Source organism: Canis lupus, chromosome 13 (genome assembly GCF_048164855.1).
Source record: "Canis lupus baileyi chromosome 13, mCanLup2.hap1, whole genome shotgun sequence".
Taxonomy (NCBI): Eukaryota; Metazoa; Chordata; class Mammalia; order Carnivora; family Canidae; genus Canis; species Canis lupus.
The window spans coordinates 3240388-3267975 of NC_132850.1; the positions used below are offsets into that span (position 1 = coordinate 3240388).

Sequence of the window (27588 nt, forward strand, 5' to 3'; positions counted from 1 at the left end):
CAGGATTTTTCAAATACTTAAAAAATAATGTAACTAAAGTTTATTCTTTTGGACAACCTGCTAGACTCTGAGTTGGAGAATTAAGCTTAAGGTCCTTTTGAGTCAGTGGTGCAATATGAAAAGACTGGAGCTCTAGTTCAATAAATGAGCTTTTTAGCTAAGAAATAGCAGCAGAGTTTACTCTGCCTCTGTTTCTTCAAGTGTTAATAAGAATAATGTGAACAGGTTTCCTAGCTACCTTGTGTATCTATTGTGAGGGTCACATCCTTTCCATAAGTAAACATTCACTAAACTACTATTCAAGGTACTACTACAAAGAATGTAGAAATGAATCAGATGTGGATCCTAATTTCAAGGGATTTATAGCATTAAAAGAACTATAAAAGATGTACATAAATAACTCTAGTACCAAGAAGATAATATGTGAATCAGTTAACACTGAACATTATAAAGGACTTTGAAACTGGAAGTCATATTTTTGTATAATATATTGTAAAAAATAACTGTCTTATAACAGTTGCTTCAAGGTGCATTTTACATGTTCTTACTATTTTTAAAGTGCTTCTCCAAGCAGAGGTAAAATAGAGTCACTTGGATACCTGTGGAAAATAAATGATAAGGATAGATTAAGGTTTTAGGTATATTTTTAAGTATATATGCATTTTTTTATATTTTCACTGATATCCAAGTAAATGTCAAAGTACTCTTTGAGCCTACAGAGTCTGTGTTTGTGTGTGTTTGTGATGTATGTGTGTAGTTTGTGTAATGGAGATGATGTCATGTACCTCAGGTTTGTTGTGATGAATGGTCATTATATGTAAAAGTGCTAAAACAACAATGTTCATTCTTTCCATTATGTTACCTACCTTTTCACTATTGCCTGATGTTAAGCTTTGAGACAGCAGCCTCTTTGGGATATTTTCAAGTTTATTTTTAGTTATGAAAAATTTTAAACATACAACAAAATCAAAAAGGATTTGCAATGAAAAACCCCATGTCTACCACCAAAATTTTACCATTACTTGTAAATGTCACATATCTGCTTATCTGTCCCTCTACCCACCAGCTATGTTGAAATTTCTCTGGTGATTCTCTAGGACTTTGCTGAAGGAGGTTTTTTAATGGAGGTATTTTAACTAATTTGGAAGCCAGGAGTACAAATACGTTTTAGATATTTGTTTTTTTTTTTTTAAGATTTTTTATTATTTATTTAAATACACAGAGAGGAGAGAGAGGCAGAGACACAGGCAGAGGGAGAAGCAGACTCCATGCAGGGAGCCTGATGTGGGACTCGATCCCGGGTCTCCAGGATCACGCCCTGGGCTGAAGGCGGCGCTAAACCGCTGAGCCACCCAGGCTGCCCCCGTTTTAGATATTTGTAATTAAATTACAGTTTTCTTATTTACATTGCTTTGCTCCTCTGAAGAATTTTATTTACTGAGTTATTCTTTTTTTTTTTTTAGTTACTTATTTTTTGAATCTGTCTCTACTATTTGTACTCCTACATTATCATTTTCAACCTTAAATTGTCCCATTGAATTTTCCTGAGAATGCCTTCAGTTGATCCTCTTTGCAGTGTCATATTTAGAGTAGGCTTTACATAGTCTTCCTTGTTGTCTCTTTCTCCTTTGAAAGTATCTTTAAAAATTAATAAGAGGGATCCCTGGGTGGCGCAGCAGTTTGGCGCCTGCCTTCCACCCAGGGCGCGATCCTGGAGACCCGGGACCGAATCCCATGACAGGCTCCCGCTGCATGGAGCTTGCTTCTCCCTCTGCCTATGTCTCTGCCTCTCTCTCTCTCTGTGTGTGACTATCATAAATAAATAAAAATTTAAAAAAAATTAGTAAGAAACAATGGTGTGCATTCTGTGTCTGGTGGCAACCACTACAGCTAGAAGCTTTGTTTGTGTAGAATGGAATGCCTGCCCAGGTCTTCAGAGCTCAGGTATCCCAGCACTTCCCATTATCTCCAATTTTTTGTTTCTGAGTGTTGCTTTTTCCCAGGATAGTTAGTCTATTTAGTATGCCCTACCAGTAAATACAACCTTTTTACCTATGTTTGGTTACAAGTCCTTAGCATTGATTGATTTTCTCCATTACATAGCCATATTTAGATTACATATGACAGAAATTCTTCAGAGCTTCTGATTCTCTGATGGTACTCTTCCCTGTTTTCCAGTGCTGCCAAGTGTTAGGTGGATTTCCTTAATGGGCTATGAGGACTGTATTCAGAAAAGTTTTTGAAAAACCAAGTTGTATTCATAATTATGTCTCTCAACTGCTTTCATCCTCTCCTTACCTGTTTGTAATGGTCCTGTCAGATTTGAGACTGACTTAGAGATATTAAAAGGACCCAGCTTGTTTTGATCTATTTTGAGAGATTTGCCCTCAACTGTTTCTCTCTCATATTTTATGCCTTTTTTCTATTAATGATTAGCATTCATTCATTTCATTCAAAAATACTTACTGAGTACCTCTTCCATTCCAGGCACTATTCTAAGTGCTAGAATACAGTGCTGAATGGACAACACGAAGTCTCAGTGGAGCAGACAAATGAATAGACAAGGAAAATATTACATAGGGCACCTGAGTGGCTTAGTCGGTTAAGTATCTGCCTTTGGCTCAGGTCATGATCCCAGGGTACTGAGATAGAGCCCCATGTCAGGCTCCCAGCTCAGTGGGGAATCTGCTTCTCCTTCTACCCTTCCTGCCTGCTCATACTCTCTCTCACACACTCTGACATGCATGCTCTTTCAAATAAATAAATAAAATCTTAAGAGAAAATATTACATAGTGCTAACTGTTGGGGAGAACTAAACGTGGTATCAAACGAAGTCTGGATGACTTCTTCAGATAGAGTAGTCAGGAAAGGCTTCTCTGGGGAGGTGATATTTAAGCTGAAACCTAAATGATAAGAAGTGAGCCATATGAATATGGGGTGGAACATCCTGGGTAGTGCCAAAGCCCTCTGGTAGTGAGGAGTTTAGTTTGCTTCTGGAGCAGAGGACAGTGTGACTGGAGCAACGGGAATGTGGGAGGAATGTAGGAGCAAAGGAGTAGGGGGAGGGGTCAGAGCATGAAGGATGATGGGGGTCAGGGTAATAAAGGACTTGGATTTAATTTGAAGAGCTAGGCGGAACCTTTGGGAGATTTTAAACAGGAGAGGGACATGATCTAACTTATATTAACAAATAACCAGGATAGGGCCATATGATGGAGAAAATTTGCCAGTGCTGAGAGCATCTAACCGGAGGCAGAAGATTGCATTTACTCCTAGGGCATACTAAAATGGCCTAGTTTTCCTGGAAAAAACCCAAGCCTCAGAGACAAGAGATTGGCCAAATTATCACAGCTCCACCATTTACTAACTGTGTAATTTGGGGCAAATTCTAAGACCTCTCTCTGTATGGATTTTCTCCTCAATAAAATGAAGATAATAATAGTACCCCCAAGGACACCTGGGTGGCTCAGTCAGTTAAACATCCAACTCTAGATTTCTGGTCGGGTCATGGGATTGAGCCTTGTGTCAGGCTCTGCACTCAGCAGGGAGTCTGTTTGAAATTCTCTCCCTCCCTCTCTCTCTCCCCCTCCGTTCGACTCACATGCTCACTCTCTAAATGAATGAATGAATGAATGACCCTACCTTAATGGGTTGTGAGAATTGAACAACTTAATGTAAGTAAAGTGGTAAGAACACATTAAGTACTTAATGTTTAAGCTTATAATTTATTTCCTCTAGATATGGGTGATCTAACATGATAGCCATGACAGCCATGAAGTTCTGAATTGTAAATTTTCTTTAATTTTAATTACATGGGGATCCCTGGGTGGTGCAGCGGTTTGGCGCCTGCCTTTGGCCCAGGGCGCGATCCTGGAGACCCGGGATCGAATCCCACGTCGGGCTCCCGGTGCATGGAGCCTGCTTCTCCTTCTGCCTATGTCTCTGTCTCTCTCTCTCTCTCTGTGTGACTATCATAAATAAATAAAGATTTTAAAAAATGTTTAAAAAAATAAGCAAAAAAATAATAATAATTTTAATTACATGTAATTTTTTTTGAGAGAAAGAGAGAGTGGTGGGACAGGGTGGAGGGAGAGGGAGAAAGAGAGTCTTAAGCAGACTCCACACTTAGCATGGAGCCTGACATGGGGCTCAATCCCACAACCCTGAGATCATGACCTGATCCAAAATCAAGAGTCAGACGCTTAACCAACTGAGCCACCCAAGCACCCGCTGAATTATATTTCTGTTGGGCAGCATTGCTCTAGACTGTGGGTCAGAAGGGAGAGCAGTGGGAGAAGCATTTGAGCTGAGGGAGGTGTTTTTTGTAATTACACAAATACCCTTGGAGATTCCAAAACACTTTTACCTAGTGGAGACTCCCCATCAGAGAAGTCCTTTCTCTTACCCTTTTGCTGAAAATCAGTGCATTTATGAACCTGCCATCCTGATAGTGTTTTGTATTCTTCAGGTGTGTCAGAGTGGGGAAAAAATTTATGAATCACTGCACTGTGTTAAAGTGTATTGCCTGGTTTTACATCTATCAATGGTTTTGATTAAGTAGATTTCTGGAGTTCTCTGGAATAGTATCATCATGTAAGATTGTTCTCTGAAATAAAATCCACCACTAATCCTGGCCCAGTGGACCCCAGCGACTTAAAATGAGGAAAAATTAAAGTAGATTTTAATTAAGAAGTGAATTGCTGGTCAAAAGCTGAGGAATTTGAGAAAAGCATCTTGTGTCCTAAAAGCTAGATTTCCAGGATTGGGAAAAAAAAAAAAAAAAAAAAAAAACCCACTCAAAAAGGTAAGCAACCAGAAATTTATCTCTGAATAAATTTCTGAAAAAAACATGTTTTTTCTTCTCATGCCTCTTGGTTCCTGCCGGCTCTGTGGTTATATAGAAAGGTTTTCTGACTTGTTAGCACAAAAAAGGTTCCTAGTAAATATGGATGACTATTAGCAAATGGCACCACTCTTCTGCCTTTGCTGTTTGGAATGTTTATATTCTTTATTATCCCCAAATAATTTTATAAAATCAGTGGTATGCCTCAATTTAATACCACATTTCAAAGATTATTCCATGCCCTTTCAGTCTCTTCTAGAGAAGAGAGCCCTTTTCTAAGATTGCTATACTTTCAGACTCACAGAGGACACATTTCACTGGAAGCCCCTTTGTCTCTGGCCTTACTGATACAGAGACGAAAGAGGTAGTCTCAAAGACTCCCAACCAGAAGTGGGTGTCAGGGCAGTTGCCCAAGTAGCTTGCAGGAAGACAACTGCACTTGATAAAGTTCCCTTACTTCATTAACAACAGAATTTTCTATGAAGCCATAAAATCAGACACTTGTGGAGGGTGGATAATGAGAAAACAGGCATGCAGCTTGTTTGTAGTAAATATGGGACCTGCTTGGGAATGCGCTATAGAGTTTTCACCTCCTAGTTTTCTGGTGAAGAATTTGAAGCCCTGAAGAAGGGACTCCTCGGTGACCTGGAATGAACCAGCCCAAGTTTAGACCTAAGCTGCAGCTCAGTTCCTTCGTACAGAGAAACTATAATTACCTCAAGTTTGTAATTCTGTAAGATTCATACAGGACCCTGGATAGGGGCACCTGGGTTACTCAGTGGTTGAGCATCTGCTTTCAGGTCAGGGCATGATTCCAGGGCCCTGGGATTAAGTGCCACATCAGGCTCCTCACAGGGATCCTGCTTCTCCCTCTGCTTGTGTCTCTGCCTCTCTCTGTGTGTCTCTCATGAATAAATAAATAAAATCTTAAAAAAAAAAAAAAGACCCTAGACTTTGGGGGGATTTCTAGAATGGTTTATAGATGCCACTCTGTCCTGGAGCCCAAATTACTTTATGTACCTCTCTCAGTGACCTAAGCAGGTGAGGATTTAATCTATTCTCAAGACTCTATGTCTAAGGAGGTAGTTTTCTTTTTTGGGGGGGTTAGGGAGGAGATAGTTTTCTGTACGGGACTCTATCTTCTTAGACTTCAATTTTATTAACTTGATTCTAAGTTGATCTTGAGATCTCTGGTACCTGGTAGATATTTTTCAAAGGGCTGCTTGGGCAGTGTGAACAGATAAAAAGTGGTAAACGGGTTAATAGTCTTTTACTGTTCCCCAAAGCCATCTGAGTCTGACCTCAGATTTTAATTTTGTCACTATGAAAAGCTGTTATTAAGTGGTTCCTGTCTGTAGATGGTGACATACATTCAGATCTTCACTCCAAGGAAACCTTGGGGAAATAAGACTCTCTTAGAAGCTTAAGGTTCTGGATAGCTACAGGTTTGTTCGATTATACATTAAATCTTTATTTTTAAAAATCATTTTAGTTGGAAATTATCCTAAAATGAATTGTACCTTTCTTCTTTTTAATTCAGCTTGTTGAGCCTAATTTAATCTTTTCTTAATGACTCAGATCCTTATGGGGTGTGTGTATGTGTAAAGGATACAAAGCTCTGTGGGCTTTTTAGTCTATTCCTAACTGTTTTTCCCACAAGACCATTTTTAGTGCATAATGTTTACAAAGTGCAGGGTTTTCAGGAATGCATATCGTTGTATATAAATGACTGGAGTTAAGCCTGTGTGGGTCACAGTCATGAAAGATTTGAAAGCCGTTGCACTAGGTAACTCCTTCCTTGTGCTAACAACACTTTCTTCCATTTGCATAGTACTTGACTGTTTGCCAAGCCTCCGTACATATATATGATATGATAAATATACATATATATGCCTATGATAAATAAACCAGGGAAAGAATTAAATTTTTGTTGTTTTTAAATACAGTAAGCAAGCATAATGTAACCAGAAAGAGCATGGACTTTCCAATTAGACATTAGTCTTTAGTCTTTAATTTTAGCCTTTCCATTTAGTAGCTATGTGGCCTTGGATGCCTTAATTCACTCCGTTAACTTCAGAACCTCAGCTTTTTTTTTTATTTATTTTTTTATTTTTTTATTTTTAACTGAATGGGAAATGCTAGAATTGTTGGGTCCTTTAAGTCAAGTAATGAAAGTAAAAGTGCCTGCTAAGGGCAACACGGATGAATGTTGAGTGGAAGGAAGTAGACATGAAAGAATATATGTGGTATATTTTATTTAAAGTTCAAAACAAGCAAAACTATTCTATAATGACAGAAGTTGAGACAGTGTTTACTCTTGGGTGGAGTACTGACTGAGAGAGGACACAAAGGAGTACTTCCTTAGGTGCTAGTAACAATCTCTTTCTTGGTTTGACGACACATTGTAAAAGTTCATTGAGTTTCATACTATGATTTATGTACTTTTCAGTATGTTATACTTTATTAAAAAGTCATTTTTAAAGTGCTTGGTACAGAAAGTAGCACATAGTTGATTCCCTTCTCCTATGATGGTTCTGTAAGTTCACATTATGAAAGTCTATTTAACAAACTGATCCTAACCTCTTTTCCTTGCAACCTCTCAGTTTCTTTGTTCTCTTACAGTCCTCTATCTCCTGATTACATCTTATACCTAGGCATGTTTAATAATTATATACAGTGATAATCCCAACTGGTGTAGCTGAAGGTTTAGATCAGTCAGGTAAGGTGCAATTGAATATCTGACCGCTGTGATTTAGGAGTAAATCAGCAATATGAATTCTGATTTGATGCTCTGATGATTACTTGATGTGATATTTTGCTTTTTTTTTTTTTTAAGATTTTATTTATTTATTCATAGAGACAGAGAGAGAGAGAGGCAGAGACACAGGCAGAGGGAGAAGCAGGCACCATACAGAGAGCCTGACGTGGGACTCCATCCAGGGTCTCCAGGATCACGCCCTGGGCTGCAGGCGATGCTAAACCGCTGTGCCACCGGGGCTGCCCGATATTTTGCTTTTTAAGTGGAGATTAAATGTATTTTTAATTTTGCCTGATATCAAATCAAGTTCATTATTGAGTTTTTTAATGGTGGAACATTGGACTTACTCTCTTATTTCTGGCATTTTTAATACAAGTCGATTACAGTATAGCAGGCTTTGAAATAGTCACCATCACACCCTGTCACACCTCATATATTTTGCTTTAGTTCTCATCACTGAAAGAAAACCATACATACTGTTTTTACCTTATTGCTTTGTACTATAAGTATAGAAACAGAACTTATGTACTTGGAAATTTATGCAAAGCCTTGTTATAAAAAAAAAACTTAGAATTGTTAAAAAGTCAATTTAAAAACTCAGAAAGTTATTTCTTCTGATACAGGCTATGTGTGGGATATAAAATAAGCCTATTAGAGTCTCTGCCCTCGGGGGTAGAATCCTGCAGGAGAGGTCTGTGAGATAGGCAGAAATGAACCTATCTTTACTTTTGGTCTTCTGGATGTCTTTGTTCTTGGAGAGAAAACTTGGACTTTCAAAGAGAAGGTTTTTCACAGAGGGACTAGCAAGGCCCTTTATTTTATTATTTTTTAAAAAGATTTTATTTATTTGACAGAGAGAGAGCACAAGCAGGGGGAGCAGCAGAGAGAGAGGGAGAAGCAGGCTCTCCACTGAGCAGGGGGCCTGATGGAGGCTCCATCCCAGGACTAGCAAGGCCCTAACTGAATCCACAGAGAGCTGTGGCAATGATTGTGTGAATGCTGATGGAGCCAATAGAGAGAGACCTGACTGACTTCATCAGGGATTAGATACCCTATTACCTGTTAGCTACTTACTTATATACATTGATTAAAATAGATAATGCCATTCAACCCTCATAAACCCTTTGGAGTAGACACTATTATTTCTACATTAAAGATGCAGAAATTATGGCTTAGAGACATTTAGTAACTTGTCCAAGTTTACAAAGCTAGTGACAGAGTTGTTATTCAAACTCAAAGCCCATCTGTACCACATGCTTTATATAGATAGTAATTTTATCCAAAGAAAGGATGTATCTATGGGAAGATAGCTTAGAAACCTGTGAAATGGAAGGTCATAAAGAAAATTGATGTTGGCTGATTGCATCTAGAATTACCCAGGAAAGAGAATGTTATGACTCCAGAACGTAAGTTTAAGTCCCTGTGCAGCTTTTTGTGTTTCTCTTATGAGATGGTTGAATGGGACTGTGATGCAAATCTACATGTTACCTGTTTCTCTTCTTTCTTCTATTTTGTAGTAAGATATATAAAACATAAAATTTACCATTTTTAACCACTTAAAGGCATTAAGTACATTTACAGTGTTGTTTAGCCTTTACTACTCTCTATCTCCAGAACTTTTTCTTTTTCTTTTCTTTTTTTTTTTTTTTAAAGATTTTATTTATTTATTCATGGGAGACCCAGAGAGAGAGGCAGAGACACAGGCAGAGGGAGAAGCAGGCTCTCCGCAGGGAGCCTGATGATGCGGCACTCAATCCCGTGACTCTGGGATCTTGCCCTGAGCGAAAGACAGACACTCAACCGCTGAGCCACCCAGGCGTCCCATCTCCAGGGGAGATGCTTTTTCATCATCCCAAGCGGAAGCTCTGTACCCATTAAATCACTCTCCATTCCCTCCTCTGCCCTGCCTTAGTACTTCTACTTTCCATTTCTGAATTTGCTTATTCTAGTTACCAAGTATAAGTGGAATCGTACAGTATTTGTCCTTTTGTGTTTGGCTTATTTTATTTAGAATGATGTTTTCAAGATGTGTCTGTGTTGTTGCAAGTATCAGAATGTTACTCCTTTTTATGGAATAAATATTCCATTGTGTGTATAAAGCATATTTATCTGTTCATTTACTGATGGACGCTTGGAGTGTTCCTTTCCTTTGGCATTGCGAATGATGTTGCTATGAGCATTAGTGTACAAGGATCTGTTTTAGTCCCTGCTTTCACTTCTTTTGGATGTATACCCAGGAATGGAGTTGCTGGATCATATGTTAATTTTATGTTTATTTCTTTTAGATTTTCCACAGCAGCTGCATCACTTTTCATTCCTACTAGTAATTTGCAAGATTCTAATTTCTCCACATTCTGACTTGTTATTTTTGTTTTCTGTTCCTTTTTTATGATAGCCATTTGAATGGGTGTGAAGGGGTATCTCATCCTGATGTTGTTTTGCATTTCCCTTATTGATTAATGATGCTTAGTATCTTTTCATGTGCTAATTGGCTATCTGTATAGAAAAAGGAGAAATGTCTATTCAAGTCCCTTGCCCATTTTTTTAAATTGAGTTGTCTGAGGGGTTTTTTGTTGTTGAATTGTAGGAGTTCTTTATATATTATAGGTATTAATCTCTTCTTGAATATATAATTTACCAGTATTTTCTCCTATTCTGTATAGGTTGTCTTTTACACTCAGATAGTGTCGTATGATACACAAATATTTTTCATTTTGATGAAATCTAATTTATCTGTTTTTTTTTCATTGCCCGTGGTTTAGATGTTACAGAATCATTGTCAAATCCAATGTCAAGATTTTCCCCTATGTTTTCTTGTAAGAGTTCTATAATGTTAGCTCTTGGGTTTAGGTCTTTGCATTTTGAGTTAATTTTTGAATTCAGTATAAGGAAAGTTTAAACTTCATTCTTATGCATATGGGAATAGTTTTCCCAACATCACTTGTTGAAAAAAATATCCTTTTCCCATGAATGTTCTTGGCACCTTTGTTGAAAATCATTTGACCTTATATATTAGGGTTTGTTTCTGGGTCCTCTATTCTATTCCATTGGTCAGTGTGTGTGTCCTTATGCCAGTACCACACTGTTTTGATTACTCTAGCTTTGTAGTAAGTTTTGAAATCACAAAGTGTGAATTTTCCAACTTTATTCATTTTCAAGGTTGTCTAAGCTCTTCAGGGTCCTTTGAAATTCTACATGAATTTTGGGATAGCTTTTTATAATTCTGCAAAAGACATCTTTGGGATATCGCGAGGGATGGCATTGAGTCTAAATCACTTTGGGTAGCATTGTCATCTTAACAATGTTAGTCTTCTAATTCATAAACACAGAATGTCTTTCCATTTATGTTTTTTTTATTTTTTTCAGCAGTGTTTTGTAGTTTTCATCATACAATATTTTACTTCATGTGGCTATTATATTTCTACAGTAAATTAATAAGTTAACATTCTAATTTACCCATCGTTGTTTAATGACCTATAGAACTACCCTCAAGAATATATTGTTTTTAACAGAATCAGTGTTCTGAACCCACAAAGCTGAGGGAAGGATCCTGGAAATTGGACCCTATTTGGATAGGTTTTCCTTTCCTTTGGGAAGCCCTGTCCGGGTGTCCTGCCTGTTGGTTTCCTCTAATAAAAACCTGATTTTACTGCATGTCTTCTTTGATCTACAGTAGTTCACATTTCTAATTTTTTCTGCCTTTACTTCCAGATTTCTCCATCTTGCTAAGGAGGAACACTTTCCTATTTGATATAACTGATGGTACCATGCAAAAATCGGATCCTCGAAAAGGTCAGAACCTGTATTTATATATAATGGAAATAGTTTTCCTCTACTAGATTGTATATGAATGTATGTGTCTCAAAAAGCTATTAGAGCGAATAAAAGAATCTCACCCTTTCTTGCCAACTTATCCTGCAATTTTAACAAATCCTGCATGTCATTTATATAGCTCTTTATAGTTTGCAAAGTACTCTTCATGTAATTTGTCTTACATAGTCTTTACAGTAATCTTGTGAAGTAGGTACAGTTACGTTTCCTGTTTTATGGAAACAATGAGGGGTTAAGAGACTTATTCAAAATCTTGTTACTATGTGCTGCTGTATAATTTAGTTCTAGATCTTTTGCCTTTAAATCTTCTCACTCCATCACAAATTCATGATCAGTATCAGAATTTAGAAGGCATGGAAGTAGTAAGTGTGGCAGCTGTATGAATACGGGAAATAATGTATGTAAAAATCTGTGAAAAAGAGTTAAAATCCCTGTATGGATGTAAAATATCATTAATTAAGTCAGATCATGATATTGAATGTCTAACGTAATCTTTGAGATGACATGAGATGCCTCAATATGTAATGTAATATACCATTGTCTTACTGTGACAAATGAAGCTCTGTGTTTGCTGCCTTCCTACTTTTCGATTCTCCTCTCACTTTATCTCTGTAGCTTACCCTGCCCTTTTCTATCTATAATAAACTGCTGGTTGTTGTCCACACACACTGTCCATTTTCATGCCTTAGTACCTTTTATATTCCCTTTGCTTAAAATGCCTATTCATCTTTCTTCTACAGTCCTAGTAAAACTTGATCTCTGTGGTGCTTTCCCCACTTCCCTAAGCAGGGTTAATCATTCCTTTCTGTTTTCCCAGAGTGCTTTGTATAGCACATCGCTATTAGAGCAAAATTCATGTTATGTGATGATTGTGTATTTGTATTGCTATCTGTCCTACTAATCGGTGAGTTCTTTGTGTCCTTACTGCCCCCACATTACTTCTAGGCTTAGATACATTTTGTTTAAAGAATTGAATACTAGCTCTCCTTAAAGATATGTATACCAGTCTTAGTGGGAGACTGACCACATACAAAACTTAGAAGCTTGTAAATAAACATGGTACATGCTTGAAGTAGAACAGAGGGATGATCATAGCCAAGCAGGATTATTTAGGGACGAATTCCTCTAGATAAGGGATTAACAAACTGTGGCTCATGGGTCAAATCCTGTGGGCTGCCTGTTAGGTAAATAAGGTTTTTTGGGACATAGCCACGTTTGTTCTTAATGTGTTACCTATAACTGCTTTCATGCTACAGTGGTGGAGTTGAGAACTTGCAACAGAAACTATATGTTCCATAAAATTGAAATTATTTATTCTTTGGCCCTTTTGAATAGAGGTTTGAAGAGAAAAGGAACGTGAATTGGTGAAGCATGAGTGTATATCATAATGTAATGAAAACAGGTTGTAGTAGTAGATATGCTAAGTGAGAAAGTTCCACTTTAATTGGGTTTATCAACAAGAGCTTTGTTGAAGTGTTAAGAATGCTTTGGATTGGTAAAGAAGGGACATAGAAATTCAATGGAAGGAAATGACCAACTAAACAGTCTGGATCTGTAGTAAGTTTCTTAATTAAGTTTCTTAATTAATAGCAGGGCATGAGGGTGATGATGACAGAGAAGAAGCAAGCAACAATACAAATTAACATTGATTGAGTGTGTACAATGACCAGGAACTGGTCTAAGTGCTTTCTATGTATCCTATTTAATTCTTGCACCTAAATGTGCTAATTACTATTATTGTCTTTATTTTCCAGATGAGGAAACCAAGGCACAGGGGGTTAAGTTACTTGGCCAAGGTTATACAACTAGTAAGTGATAGAACCATATCCGAACCCTGGCAGTATTGCTGTAGAATCTTCATAAGAGAGGAAGGAAATCTAGGGATATTTGGTAAAAATATCCTTGAGATTGAACTAAGGTAATTAGTCTAAATAATTAGGAAGTGTGCTAACCCATCACAGTGAAGTGAAAATAAACAGACCATAGATGAGTAATGTTGGAAGGCAGAGTGTCCAATCAGAATAGTTTACTCTGGATTAGGTGGAATGAGAGGGACCAAGAAGCAGATACATTATACAATGAGACAGGTTATATAGTTAGTCACTGAGTTTCACCTTGATAAGACCAGGAAGCAGGTAACTTTCCCTGCACACCTGAGAGCTGCCCCATAATGCCTAAAGAGCAGGCATAGTCAATTGTGATAGAGATGAGCAGTGATTTTCAAGGAAGGAGGTGACATTCAACACCTTCCCCCCACCCAAGTATATTAGAGTCCTAAGGGAGGTGTCACATCAAACACATGCCATTCTCTCCCTTTCAGTTTTGTTTCCCTAAGGGGACTTGTTCCTGTCTAATTACCTACCACTGCTGTGATAACCTTTACTCCTTTAAACCACTTTTCTTTTTAATATGTATATGTGTTAAAATTATGTATAAGCACTGTGAAAAATTTGGCAACAGAAGTATACTGAATGAAGAGAAAGTTTTCCTCCCATTACTCTCTTGTTCTCTTGAGAGACCTTTTTTAAAAGTTCAGTTGTAGATGAAACTACTGTTACTAATAAAAGTATGCTGACATTCCCTAGTGGTTACTGAGATAGAAAAAATACTAAGAATCACTTTCCTAAGGCCAAGATCCACAGCCAAGAATGGAAGGAACTTCCTGGGGAGATGTGGAATTTTTATCAATGGCGGTATAAGAAGAGACTTGGTAGGCATGCTAGAAAGAAGATTCAAACACTGGCTAGGATTGGTAGAATTGGAGGCAGGGGAGGAGGAGGCATTGAACTAAATGGCTTTTACTGTTCCTTCCAAACCTGTAGTCCTATACCATCTGACTGATTATCAAGCACAAAGGAAAAGACGTCAATGTGACTGGCATGGATGACTTGAGTGGAAGACAGTGTAGTATAAGAGAAAATCCAATGTATAAAATCCAAATTTATAGAACAAGTTACTTTGTAGTAAGAAATTGAGCTTATTTTAATAGGATTTCTTGTTGTGCTCAAAATAGACTTCGTTTTTTATAAAAGAATTCCATTTACATTAAATTTTGTATTTATTATGTAAAATAAAAGCATCACACACTGTTCATTACTTCAAAGAAAGAAACTATTTCAGGTTATTTGCTTGGTTTTAAGTTGTAACAAATACAGAGTAAATAATTGGCCTGATTCCTTGATGCTGCTGCTCATAGACTCACAATATGATAGAACTTAAAAGGGACCTTACAGATCATGAGTGAAGTTCAGCCTCTTTATTTTACAAATGAAGTAAAAACCAAAGATCATGTGTTACTGGCTCAGTCTCACAGTAGCCTAGCTGGAACTTGACTCTCAAAGATGAGAGCTAAGGTATGTAAAGTGCCTTCTGTGGTGCCAGTACATGGCAGATGAAGACACAGAAGGGAAAGAAGAAGAAGATGATGATTTTATTTCTTCTGCCCCCACATTACATTTCTGTAAGCCTTCAGAGAAAAGTTGGTATTGTAGAAATATATATTGTCCATACTGCAAACCTAAAGTTGTACAGTGTTAAAATGATGAAATCAGGAGGTCCATACCTCCATGAAATTGTAGGATCTCAGATTTGGAAGGCCTTTTAAGGTTACCTAGTCTAACCTCCCTCTTCCTTTTCATGATTTAATACTTTCACTGAGAGGTTATTTTACCTTTGCTTCTATACCCTCCATGATAGCAGATTCACACCTGTCCTTCCAACAGTTTATCTGATAGTTGGATACCTCTGACTGCCAGAAAGTCCTTCCTAGTAATGAGCTGAAGCTTGTCTACCTGTACCTTCTACCCACTAGTCCTATTCTGTCCCTTGGGGTAATATTGAGCAAATAGAACAAATCTCATCTCTCCTCTACATGAGAACACACCAGGTTTTTGCAAACAGCTCTCCTGTTTCCCCCAAGTCTTCTTTTCTCTTGGTTAAAACTCCACAGTTTCTTAAACCTTTACTTTCCTTGTTGCTTTCCTTTGAATAGAATTGTATTCCTATATCTCATTCAGAGTATAGGAACTAGATTTGAACATAAAACTCTACCTCCAAAGTGTTCTAACTGGCAGTGTAGATCATCCAGTACTGTTATTTACTTTTTTCTGGATACTGATGGGAATGATGGTGGTGGTGGTGGTGCCTTACTTAGTTCATGACATGAGATCGATATATTTCTGCCAGGAAGTATGATGTGGCACCACTGGTAACACTAAACTTCTTCCCTGTTCAGGAAACATGAGCCAGAAGCTTTATAGAAAGCATCAGCCTCTCTTATGCTCTGGATCACACCTCTGTAAGCCTCTGGAAGGGGTACACATTATACATAGTTGAAGTCTCCTAGGTCTGCCTGCAAGACAGAGGGAGTTATGGCTTCTCTGCATTTTCATTAGCCATTCATTGCTAGCTGCCTTGCTTGTTAAAGGAAATGCTGATGTTCTCTGGGGTTCTTCTCTCTCTGTGCACGTGCAGAGATGTATAATTGCTACAGAGGGAGTGGGGGCAGGGATGATTGCCAAGGAGAGATCTGTTCCATCTTCTTTGTTCACAACTGCTGCATGCACAAGACAGGATTTATTGCTCTCTTTGAGAAAGAGATTGCCTAGCTTGCTTCCCCTTCCCCCTCTTCTGGCAGATCATCCCAGAGGAATATTACCATCTCATCACACTTATCTCTGAACAGAATAAAAGTAAATGAAGGAGAGCTGGAGGCAGAGAATCAGCTAAAAGGCACTAGGAATAGTTGCTAATAAGAGAGAATGGCTCAGAGAGAGTGGTACATCCCTGACTAGTCCCTTGTCTGTCTCTTGCCTCCTTTGTAGCTTGTCCTCCGTGACCACAGTGGGGCAGGTATGCTGCTCCCAGCGTTTCCTTTTTGATCTCTGTGCTTATTGGCATAGGATTATGGCTTATTAAAATCATAACTACTATCATTGCTAACATTGAAAGAGTTTTGTCTTCATGAGTTTTCAGGAGTATGTTTGATGCTTCTTTTTCCTCTTTTCCAGTTTATATTTCTGAGAAAAACATCCCTCCTTCTCTGTCCCTTCTTCCCTTTCTCCCTCCCCCCTCATTGATATGTGCATGTAAGCCTGCATTACTTCTTTTGTGTTTTCCAAGCTCAATGAATATTTAAAACATGGTACCTTTGAACATCCTCCATTTAATCGAGTTTTGCCTCATTAAATCCTAGACTATGCTTAATATTAATTCAGTGTTCAGGTCAAACTAATAAGGATCAGTGCTTCAGTCTTTACTGTAGTAAAGTGGGTAGAATATCTAAGTTGGGCTATTTTATGTTAGAAGCATTTGTAAGGTTTATTTCTTGTATTTTTTTTCTTTTTTTTTTTTTTTCTTTTGAGAGAGAAGCAGTGTAGTTAAGAGCAAAGTTTGGGTTCAGATACTGGCTTTTCTATTGACTGTAGCCTTTTAGGAACTTATTCAACCTCTCTGGGTATTATTTCCTCAGTAGGTTAAAAAGGGATAATGATACCATACTAAGGGGTATCATACTGGTGAGGATTTAACAAGAAGGTTTTATTGAAATAATTAGCACAATATCTGGTACATAATAAACACTTAAAATAATAGCTATATAATATTAATAATACTGCTGTTATAATATATAAATGATAATTTATAATTAAATTTTTTTCTTAATATATGAAGAATTTCTTCTACTTTTCCCTGCTTCAGGGGATGACCTATTATGATTGTTTTGCCACGTGTTGAAAGGATGCTTCCATAGCCTTGTAAATTTTTCTGTTACATATTATTTTTCTCTCAAGGGTTTCCAGAAATACCAGAATCTTTACATTCTCTAGATCTTGCACTATCCAGTATAGTCACCACTGTAATTAAGTGAAATTTTTTAATTTAGTAAAATTAAATACAAACAAAAATGGAACTCTTCAGTCACACGGGCCATATTTCAAGTGCTGAAGAGCCACAGCATCTACCCATTAGATAACACATTTCTGGCATCAAAGAAAGTTCAGTAGGACACCACCACTTTATATTACTAGTCTATGTTCCTGTGCTCTTTTCTCAGAAAGCAAAGAGGATACGTTTTCTAGAATGTTCTACAGATTTCTCTCTTAGTGTTTCAGGGCTTCAAACATGCATTTTGAGGATTCAGGTTACTCTTCTTATTCCAGTCTCTTAGTGTCATTACAGTCTTTTGGAATAAATATAGGCACTTTTGCTTCCCCCAAGAAGATTGCATTATGATAATTTTTTAAAGGTTCCAGTCAACAGTAAGAGGAAGCCAAAGGGAGAAGAGGCAAAGAGGCAAAGTAGAAATAATTCTAGCAGATATTCCTTAGAGTCGCTGCTCAAAAATCAAGTGTTTTAATCCTTAGGGGCTGACTAGTAATAGGAGGTTCTAAAGTACATTGTATTATTCAGGATCTCAGTTTTCCTTCTTAGAAAAGTAGCAAACAGCAAGTTTTTCTTAATAATCCCTATTAACTGTGTTATTTGCTCTTTTTTTTTTTTTTTAAAGATTTTATTTATTTATGAGAGGCAGAAACACAGGCAGAGGGAGAAGCAGGCTCCATGCAAGGAGCCCAGTGTGGGACTCGATCCCGGGCCCCCAGGATCACGCCCTGGGCCGAAGGCGGCACTAAACCACTGAGCCACCCAGGCTGCCCTGTGTTATTTACTCTTAAAGCCATTTTTTTTTTCATTTGTTCTTTACAACAACCTAGTAAAGCAAGTAGCATTGGGATTACCATCCCTATTTTACTAATAAGAAAACAGGCTCGGTGCAGTTAAGTTAGTTGCCTAAAATCTTAAAAGGAAAATACCCTTAAAGGGAAAATACTGCTGACATTCAAAACAGGATAGAATTTTAATTTCCAATTTGATATTTGTTTTGTTTTTATTTTGTTTTGCTTTATTTTATAGTCAGACTATAGTAAAAGAGTGAAGATTCTTAGGGCAACTTGAAAACTGAATAGTGTTGCATGGGGTAGTTATTCTAAAAAAGAGTGACTACAGCCTCTTTTGTCCTGTGACCATGTGTGTTAGTCTGCTTGGACTTTCACTTAAAAAAAAAAAAAGTGCCACTGGTTGGGTGATTTAAACAACAGAAATTTATTTTCTCACAGTTTCTGGTCTGGAAGTCCAAGATCAAGATGCTAGCAGGGTTTGTTTCTGGTCAGGCCTCTTCTCACCCTATAGACAATCACTTTTTTGGCCACATCCTCACCTAGCCTTTTTCTCTGTATGTTTGTGGAGAGAGAGAGATCTCTGATGTCTCTTCCTCATTTTATAAGGACAAATTAGGACCCCACCCTTACGACCTCATTTAACTTTAGTTACCTCCTTGAAAGTCCTGTCTCCAAATACAGTCTTATTGGGAGTTGGGACTTTAACATAGGAATTGTGAGGGAGCACATTCAGTCCATAATGGATTTTTAGTATCTTTTGAGTTTTTGGCTTAACCTGGTTAGTTGGAAATTATATTCATATGCAGTATTTGCATGGGACCAAATGTAGCAAATATCTGTATTTTTGATTTCTGTGAATATTGAGGCTTAGTTAAGTTAAACCTGTGGTAACTTGTTACAAGGTACTGTCCACCTTGAGCTATTCTAATAAGCAAAAAAGATATATTTAAATGTCCTTACTTTTTATTTTATTTTTTTATTTTTTAATTTTTGTCCTTTTTAAATAATGTAGTCAACTTGTTAATACTTAAGTCTCAGTACATTAAGGGGTAATAAGTGTCCTCCTTCCTTCCACCCCCATTTTACAGATGGAGAAATTAACATACAGAGAAACTGACTTGTCAGAGGTCAGAGTAAGGTATTGGTGGATCCAGGGATAAATCCCAAACTCCTTAATTCCTTGACCAGTTTTAAGTCCATTGACTATGCAGCCTAGTGGTAAGTATCTTTTTACCCTATTTTGGAGGTAAGAGGGATTAAGAGATCTAGCAAGGACTGACTCTAGGAATTCTTCTTGCTAATTTTGTCATTCATTATCCATTTCTTTTAGCCATGATGTCTTTTTTTCAGTTCATGGAAGGAACTTGCTTTCTAAATTCCTAAAGACTTTTGTAACACTCAAGATTATTAAGAAATGAAAGAAAAACCTATTATTTAATGAATTTGTTCTCTGTTAGGCCGCTAGACTCTTTAGTGTTTAAATATTTAAATGTCATTAAAACTTAAAGCCATATCAGGAAGGTATGTATTCTTGCCATTTTTATAGCAATATTTTTAATAGTATTAGTTGAATTTAATAAAAATATCTCATAAGTTTCAGAGTTTAGATTCCAAATAAACTTTTAGCTTTATAGAAACTAAGACCTTATCAAGAATCTTCAAATATATAAAATCTCTCTGTTAAGCATAGGTTTCTAGTTTATTATGTCTTACTCCTTTTTTTATCCTTTGCTTTGGATTTCCTGAGGTGAGATGATTTGCCTTGTCTAAGATTAAGTTAATCTTGCTCTTCTACTTGACATGAAAATCATGGGAATTTCTCTAAAGTCTTTTCATCTATCTGTACATCTGAAATAGTTAGGATTCCTTTAATTACTAGACAGGTTGAACAGCTATGCCATGTGAAAAGCAAGAGTGTAGTGAGCCTCCAGAACCAAGGTCCCATAGCCATTAGTGTATTCTTTACATTATCCCTCACCTCTACTTCTGCCCATTGGCTTATTTTTGCTCATAGTAGATCTGCTTTCTCCATTATAGTAAAAAATATAGTCACTGACATTGACCACATTTTACTTCTCTTAGCATACCCACTAACATGCCTTTTCCTCCAGCCACATTATACTACAGTTGCCCAACATGGCACTGTCCAATAGAAATAGAGGGCAAGTCACATACATAATTTTAAATTTTCTAATAGCCACATTGAAAAAGGTAAAGACGAAACAGAGGAATTAATTTTAATAATTATTTTGTTTAACCTAGTGTATCTAAAATACTATTTTTGACATGTAACCAATATAACGATACATAATGAGCTATTCTGCATTCATTTTTTTCATACTCAGTCTTCAGAATCTGGTGCATGTTTTACAACTAATAGCACATCTCAATTCAGATACCAAGTTTTATCAGAAATACTTTATCTATATTTAGATTTCAACAATTTTTTTTTTAAAGATTTCAACAATTTTCATTGGAAAAAGTAGATTCTCTTACCCAGTTTTATTCCAAACAAGGTGGGAGAAAGGAGGGCATTTGATGTAATGAGCACTGGATGTTATATGCAACTGATGAATCACTAAATTCTACCTATGGAACTAATAAAAAAAAAAGTTTTTCCTATAGCTGTACTGAATGTCATTTATGAATCTAAATTAATAAAACATTAAAATTAAATATTTACTTAGTTACATAAACACATTTCAGGTGCTGCATATGGCTAGTGGCTACCATATTAGACAGAGCAGGTCTAACGTAGTCTTTATGGCATCATTTCTTTCTTTACATTATTCTCTCTGTGATAAACTTTTATTACTCCAACCCCAAGACTCAATTACTTTTTCATAGCCTTAATTTTTCCTTCCACCTTCTCCCTGGACAGAACTGTCTTCTCCCCTCTCCTCTACCTTCTGAGCCCCCATATACTTTTAATGCAGCACCTATAATACTTTATCACACTTAGTCATGTATCTTTCTCCCTCTTCTAGACTGAAAGGAGACTTTATTGCTTTTTGAACCCCACATTATCTGGCACAAGGCTAGAACCTTTGCATAGTCAAAGAATTTTTGTTTAAAGAGTGAATGACTATAATTTCAATCTGGAAATAGGAAAGACTTTAGAGGGTTATTTTGAAAATAGCAAATTGGAAATAGAATTTAAATGTCAAATTGAACAGGATTTAATAGGAAGCAATCTACTGTCTTATAGGCCTGTGGCATCGCATTCATTCATTCATTTCATGGACTTAAACACATGAGATGTAAAGGGGAATAAGACATAATTGATATAAAAAAAGACATAATTTATAGCTAAATAGTTCATAGAATGTGTGCATATGCTCAACCACACACACACACACACACACACAAGATATAGTTGTGTATTGCTGCCTCATAATATTGTTTGTTGCTTAGTGAAATAGAATTCCAAAGTTGAATAGGATCTTAGAAGTTAGGTAATTAATCCCTTTCCTACCCATAAATTCCTTCACAGCTTGGAAAAATTTCAGCATCTTTGGTGATAAGTGATCATCCAGCCTCTCTATTTGTACTCTTTGAGGAATGAATAACCCATTCTCTGTAGGATAGTTCTCATTGCCAGGAATTCTCATTCTGACATCTGCTTCCCTGCAATGAATGCTATTTCAAATGCGTCCAGTCAAAAGATCACGTTTTGTGGAACCTGTGGTATAGAATGTAAACTTCATGAGAAGCAGGAGTTTTTAATCTGTTTTTAAAGACCTATCTTCAGTGCCTAGAACAGTGCCTGACAAATAACAAATAATAAATGTTTATTGAATTAATAAGTCTATATAAACCAGATTCAGGCATTAATTCAATTCAGTTTTTTATTTGTGAACAGTTATTGCACATCTTTCATTGCTGCTGCCTCACCAACCCTTCCCCTCTGTGGCACTATTAAACTTTATGTGCCTCAGATTCTTATTATTCACCTGCAAATAGATGTTGGTAATACCTGAGATGATATGTGTGAAAGTGCCTGGTGCTGGGCCTGGTATATGGTAATGATAGGTGTTGGTAGAATCTGAAATGGAATCAGTGTGGCCTCCTGACATCGCAGAAATGGAAGTCCATTTTTTTAAATTAAATGAATCTTAATAACTGAGACAAAGGGGCACCTGGGTGGCTCAGTTGGTTAAGCATCTGCCTTCAGCTCAGGTCATGACCCCTGGGTCCTGGGATCCAGCCCCTGCTTAGGCTCCCTGCTCTGTCTCCTTGCTTTCCCACTGCTCAGGCTCTCCTTTTTGCTTCACTCTCAAATAAATAAATAAAATATTTTTTTAAAACTGTGATAAAAGACATAGAACTTAAAATGTACCATTTTAACCATTTTTAGGTGTACAGTTTAGTGCCATTGAATACATTCACATTGTTATGCAACCATTTCCATCTGCAAACTTTTTTCATCTTGCAAAACTGAAACCGAAACTCTGTATGCATTAAATGATAGCAAGCACGTTTTTAATATTAGCCTAGGTATTGAAATAGTAAATCTGTTTGGAAAAAGTTCCAAAATCAGTATATAAATGATTTGTCTATTATATGCAGTTTTAGATGACCTGTTTTTAAATTATTATTCCTATTTAACATGAATAATTAATATCTAATTGTGCTGGATTCTGTATCTAAGTATCCATTTATGTGTCAAAATTGTTTTGATAAAAGCTTGCATTTAAACATTGATTTCTTGGGGCACCTGGGTGGCTCAGTTAAGCGGCTGCTTTAGGCTCAGGTCGTAAGCTCAGGGTCCTGGGATTGAGCCCCAAGTTAGGCTCCCTACTCTGTGGGGATCTGCTTCTCCTGCTCTCTCTGCCTCACCCCCTGCTCATGCTTGCTCTCTCTCTCTCTCTCTCTCTCAAATAAATAAAATCTTTTTTAAAAATAAACATTGACTTCTTAATATGTGTGATTTTCTCACATTGCCTAATATTTTTCTGAGTTTGGCAAAAAGACAAACTTTTTTTTTTTGAGTGTTGTGTGCCAAGCCCCAAAAACTGGATTAGTAGTATTTAGCTGTGACACTGTAGAGCTGGTATAGAAGTGGAAGGTGGCAATAGTGCTCTGCTTAGAGATATTGCCAGAAAGCTATTACAAAGTAACATTATCCTGGACCATAGTGAATAAATGGGAATCTCCCAAGTAGAAAAGTGAAAGTCCAGACACAGAAAACAATATGGCATGTTCATTATGGAGACAGTTTAGATTTTGATCTTTGAAGATATTTAAAGGAGTAGTGACAAGTTTTATCTAATCTGTATTTTAGAAAATGAGCACTAGAGCATGGTTTGGAGAGGGATGGGGTCCCACACAGGACTTTAGTAACTGTTTCTGTCAGGCAGGTGAGAGAGAATGAAATCTTAAACTCAGAGTAGGAACAGAGGAGATGGTCATTTCAGAGGGAGAACTGACAGATTTTGGTAACTGGTTGGATCTGGAAGACAAAAGAGAACAGACAATTAAGGAGGTCTCCAGGTTTCTGATTTGTCGCTGTTAACTAGAAGAGGGAAGACCAGAGAAGAAATATACTGCGTGGGGAGACAGAATAAAATAAGACTGATTGTTTAAAAATAGTAGCTACATATCATAATATATTCTGAAACATGGCCATTAATCTTAGAATGCTCTGAAAAATAACTAGCTCCCTTTTTTTTTTTTCCTATCAGAGGCTGCATTCTGTTCATTTAGGAATTGATACAGGGATGATTCCCTAATCTACTGAGTAATTTATCGTGATGCTTAAAAATTAAGCAATTTGCTGGAGGGTATTATGCTGAGTGAAGTAAGTCAGTCGGAGAAGGACAAACATTATATGTTCTCATTCATTTGGGGAATATAAATAATAGTGAAAGGGAATATAAGGGAAGGGAAAAGAAATGTGTGGGAAATATCAGAAAGGGAGACAGAACGTAAAGACTGCTAACTCTGGGAAACGAACTAGGGGTGGTAGAAGGGGAGGAGGGTGGGGGGTGGGAGTGAATGGGTGACGGGCACTGGGGGTTATTCTGTATGTTAGTAAATTGAACACCAATAAAAAATAAATTAAAAAAAAGAAATCACAAAAAAAAATTAAGCAATTTGTAATGAATGTAGTTGTTGTCTCCTTTTCTTCTCTGGAGGCTGCTTTCCAGATTCCACTTTTTTGTGCCAGGAGTTTCAAGTATTTCTTCTCAGGAGTTCCTTTATTCATTGTCTTGTGGAGCCTTATTTGATGCCTTTCTGCCCAGTTAAGTTTATTAATTATTTTGTTCATTTTGCTTCATCATTGAGTCTGGCTTTTGTTTTTTCTCTTTACTAGAGAATTTTTTTCCTAAATTGGGTTGGTTGCTTTTGAATTATTTTATTAGTGATCTTATAGCCCGGTTTCTATTTATTGTGGCTTCCTGAATCTGTTTTGCGTATACTGATAGCTCATCTTTACTTGAGTGATGATAGTGAAAACTTTGGTACATAAGTGGAATACATATTATATATTTAATTTTTAAGAATACATCCTAAGTATAAAATTTTTTTAAATTGTGAAAACTTTTTAATATAAAATCAGTTATGATACCCTAATATCTTTTGTCTCTGTCACCAGTTTTTTAGCCTGATCAAATTTGTAATCTTTATCAGTGATTTAGGGGAGAACAAACATGGCAGGTATTAGAAAGACAGGGGACATCCAACTAGGAGAGAAGACACTTAGGGTGGAACACTGGCCAGTGTGACTGGAGTATAGTGGAAAAGGGAAAAGCCATACAGGCTGAGATCAGAGATGTGTCAGCAGCCAAATCCTGCATTTGCTGTGCAAGGCACCTGTAACTCAGTGGGAAGCTATTGGGAAGCCATCCATAAGCAGATGAATGACATCTGTTTTGTGTTTTAAAATGCTCATTCTTGGGACACCTGGGTGGCTCAGTGGTTGAGCATCTGCCTTTGGCTCAGGGCGTGATCCTGGAGTCTGGGCATTGAGTCCCACGTGGGGCTCCCTGTGTGGAGCCTGCCTCTCCCTCTGCCTATGTCCCTGCCTCTCTATCTTTGTGTCTCTCATGAATAAATAAATAGAATATTTTAAAAAATAAAAAAATAAAAATGCTCACTCTTGGGGCACCTAGGTAGCTTAGTCGGTTGAGCATCTGACTCTTGATTTCAGCTCAAGTCATGATCTCAGGGTCATGAGATCGAGTGCCTCTCCCCCAAATCAGTCTCTGCACTTAACAGGGAGTCTGCTTAAGATTCTTTCCCTCTCCCTCTCCCCCTGTTCTCTCTCACTCTCACTCTCTAAAATAAATAAATAAATCTTTAAATAAATAAAATGCTTACTCTGAGCCCTGTATGGTGAGTAGATTAGAATAGACCAAGAGTGAAGCAGGGATTCCAGTTAGCAGGTTGTCATAACAGTCCAGGTAAGAAGGACAGTGACTGGAACTGGAGTGTGAACCATGGGAGGAGAGTGACAGATGGGTTGGGACATGGTCCAACAGAGTTTACTGAGTGGGTATGAGTATGAAGGAAATAGAGGCATCACAGACAACTTCAGGGATTTTTTTGCTTGAGCAACTCGGTAACAGAGATACCATTTACTGGTTTAGAGAAGACAAAAAGGAACAGATTATCTTCCCCAAAACCAGTAAATGGCATCTCCATCACATATAATTTCACTCATATGCAGTATTTAAGAAACAAAACAAATGAGCAAAGGAAAAAAAATGAAGACAGACAAACCAAAAACCAGACTCAACTATATATAGAGAGCAATCTATAATGGTTAGCAGAGGGAAGGGGATTAGGGGGTTGGATGAAATAGGTGATGGGGGTTAAGGAGGGTACTTGTGATGAGCACCAGGTATTGTATGGATGTGTTGAATCACTATATTGTACACCTGAAACTAATATTACACTGTATGTTAACTAACTAGAATTTAAATAAAAACTTTAAAAAACAAAAGAGGAACAGATTGGTAAGACATGGCATTCTGTTTCCGTGATGTTAAGTTTGAAATGTCTGATTTGATGGGTCATATATGACCTATAGGTAGTCATATATGTAAGCATGGAATTCCAAGAGGAGGCCAATGCTAGAAATATATAGATTTGGGAGTGATCTCAGTGGAATAATAACCAACCAGAAAAAAAAAAAAAAAAACCTATTTGGATGAAGAGATAATGTGAAGAAGGGAGAAGGCAATGATGATAAACAACTCTTAAAATAAGTTTCCCTGAGAAATAGAGGATATAGCAGGAGGGATATATGTGGGATTGAGAGTAGGAGGTGGGGTATTTGTTTGTTTTGTGTGTTTGTTTTGATAGGAGATGATGGAGCAGTAAGGATGCGGATGCAAACAGTCTATTAGAAAGAGAATACTTGCAAAGTCCTTGAGAGGATGCGAGAAAAATGAGATCTGGAGCAAAACTGGAGGGTTGCTTTTTGATAAAAATAGATACTTCATCCACAACAATAGAGAGCAGTCAGAAAGAATGATGAATGAGTAGATTATTCATTCACCAAACACTAACTGAGCACCTGCTACTATACTGTGCATGGAGGATATACCACTAAACATAATCAGATCTCTACCTTCCTGAAATGAGTCATATAGAAAGTTCCTGTCCCTTCTGTTTTCTCAATGAACACGGAAAACATCATCTCTAAGAGTGAAAATGAGGGAGGGAATATTTGGAGTATGAGAAGAGAGAAAAATATATGAATTTTTTTTTTGAAGGTGGAAAAGCAAACACAGTAGGGAAATGTATGATTTCTCGATGGTGTCAAGTTGCATTTGAGAATTATGGCCATGAGTTTAAAGTGAGACCAGTAAGCTTGCGTTTGTTTTTCTTCAGCATTTGTGAGCTGTTGGGTTAGGCATGGTAGATAAGTGGACAAGTGGCTTTAACCAGAGTTAAGACTGAGGCTTTCCTAGGCAAATTTGACAAAAAAGAGATGGGAAAGAAGAGTATTTGCCAGGAGGTGTTTTTAATGAGGGACCATGGAATTTGAACTGTGTAAGAAGGGAAGTAAAAAATGATGGGTAATTAATGGCAAGAAAGTGGTAGGGTCAGTAGAAAGTAACTTATACTCTTTATAGAAAATTTAAAAATATATGAGATTAGAAGATAGGGGGAAAAAATAGGATCACTGCCTAACCATAATCAGATGTTTATATTTGCTGTGTTTTCTTCTTCTTCTCCTCCTCCTCCTCCTCCTCCTCCTCCTCCTCCTCCTCCTCCTCCTTCTTCCTCTTCTTCTCTTTTTTTCTAGTGGTAACTTTGTAAGGTTGTATTAGTTTGCTAGGGCTGCAAAAATTATAGACTTAGTCATTTAAACACATTTATTTTCTCATGATTCTGGAAACTGGAAGTCAGAGATCAGGTATGGTAGAGTTATTTTTTTCTGAGGCCTCTCTCCTTGGCTTGTAGATGTCTGTCTTCTCCCCTTTTTTACATGGTCTTTTCTTTGTCCCTGTGTATGTCCAGATTTCCTC

The 27588-nt window shown here is 37.2% G+C and overlaps 1 protein-coding gene across 17 annotated transcripts in view; it reads left to right on the plus strand.

Moving 5' to 3' along the window:
• The window catches only part of SCMH1 (Scm polycomb group protein homolog 1), a 177539-nt gene that overhangs the window by 27440 nt on the left and 122511 nt on the right, over positions 1–27588 (plus strand). For 5 of the 17 annotated variants that reach the window (XM_072771675.1, XM_072771676.1, XM_072771674.1 and 2 more), the window contains exon 1: positions 23791–23906. Coding sequence is in view for 4 of the 17 variants with exons in the window: in XM_072771672.1 (XP_072627773.1) it covers positions 11369–11393 (25 nt within the window). In the remaining 13 variants the exon portion in view is untranslated. Of the gene's footprint in view, positions 1–11312; positions 11394–19194; positions 19325–23790; positions 23907–24264; positions 24351–27588 lie in introns of those variants that run through there. The other 12 variants (XM_072771673.1, XM_072771679.1, XM_072771686.1 and 9 more) reach the window with 7 other exon arrangements.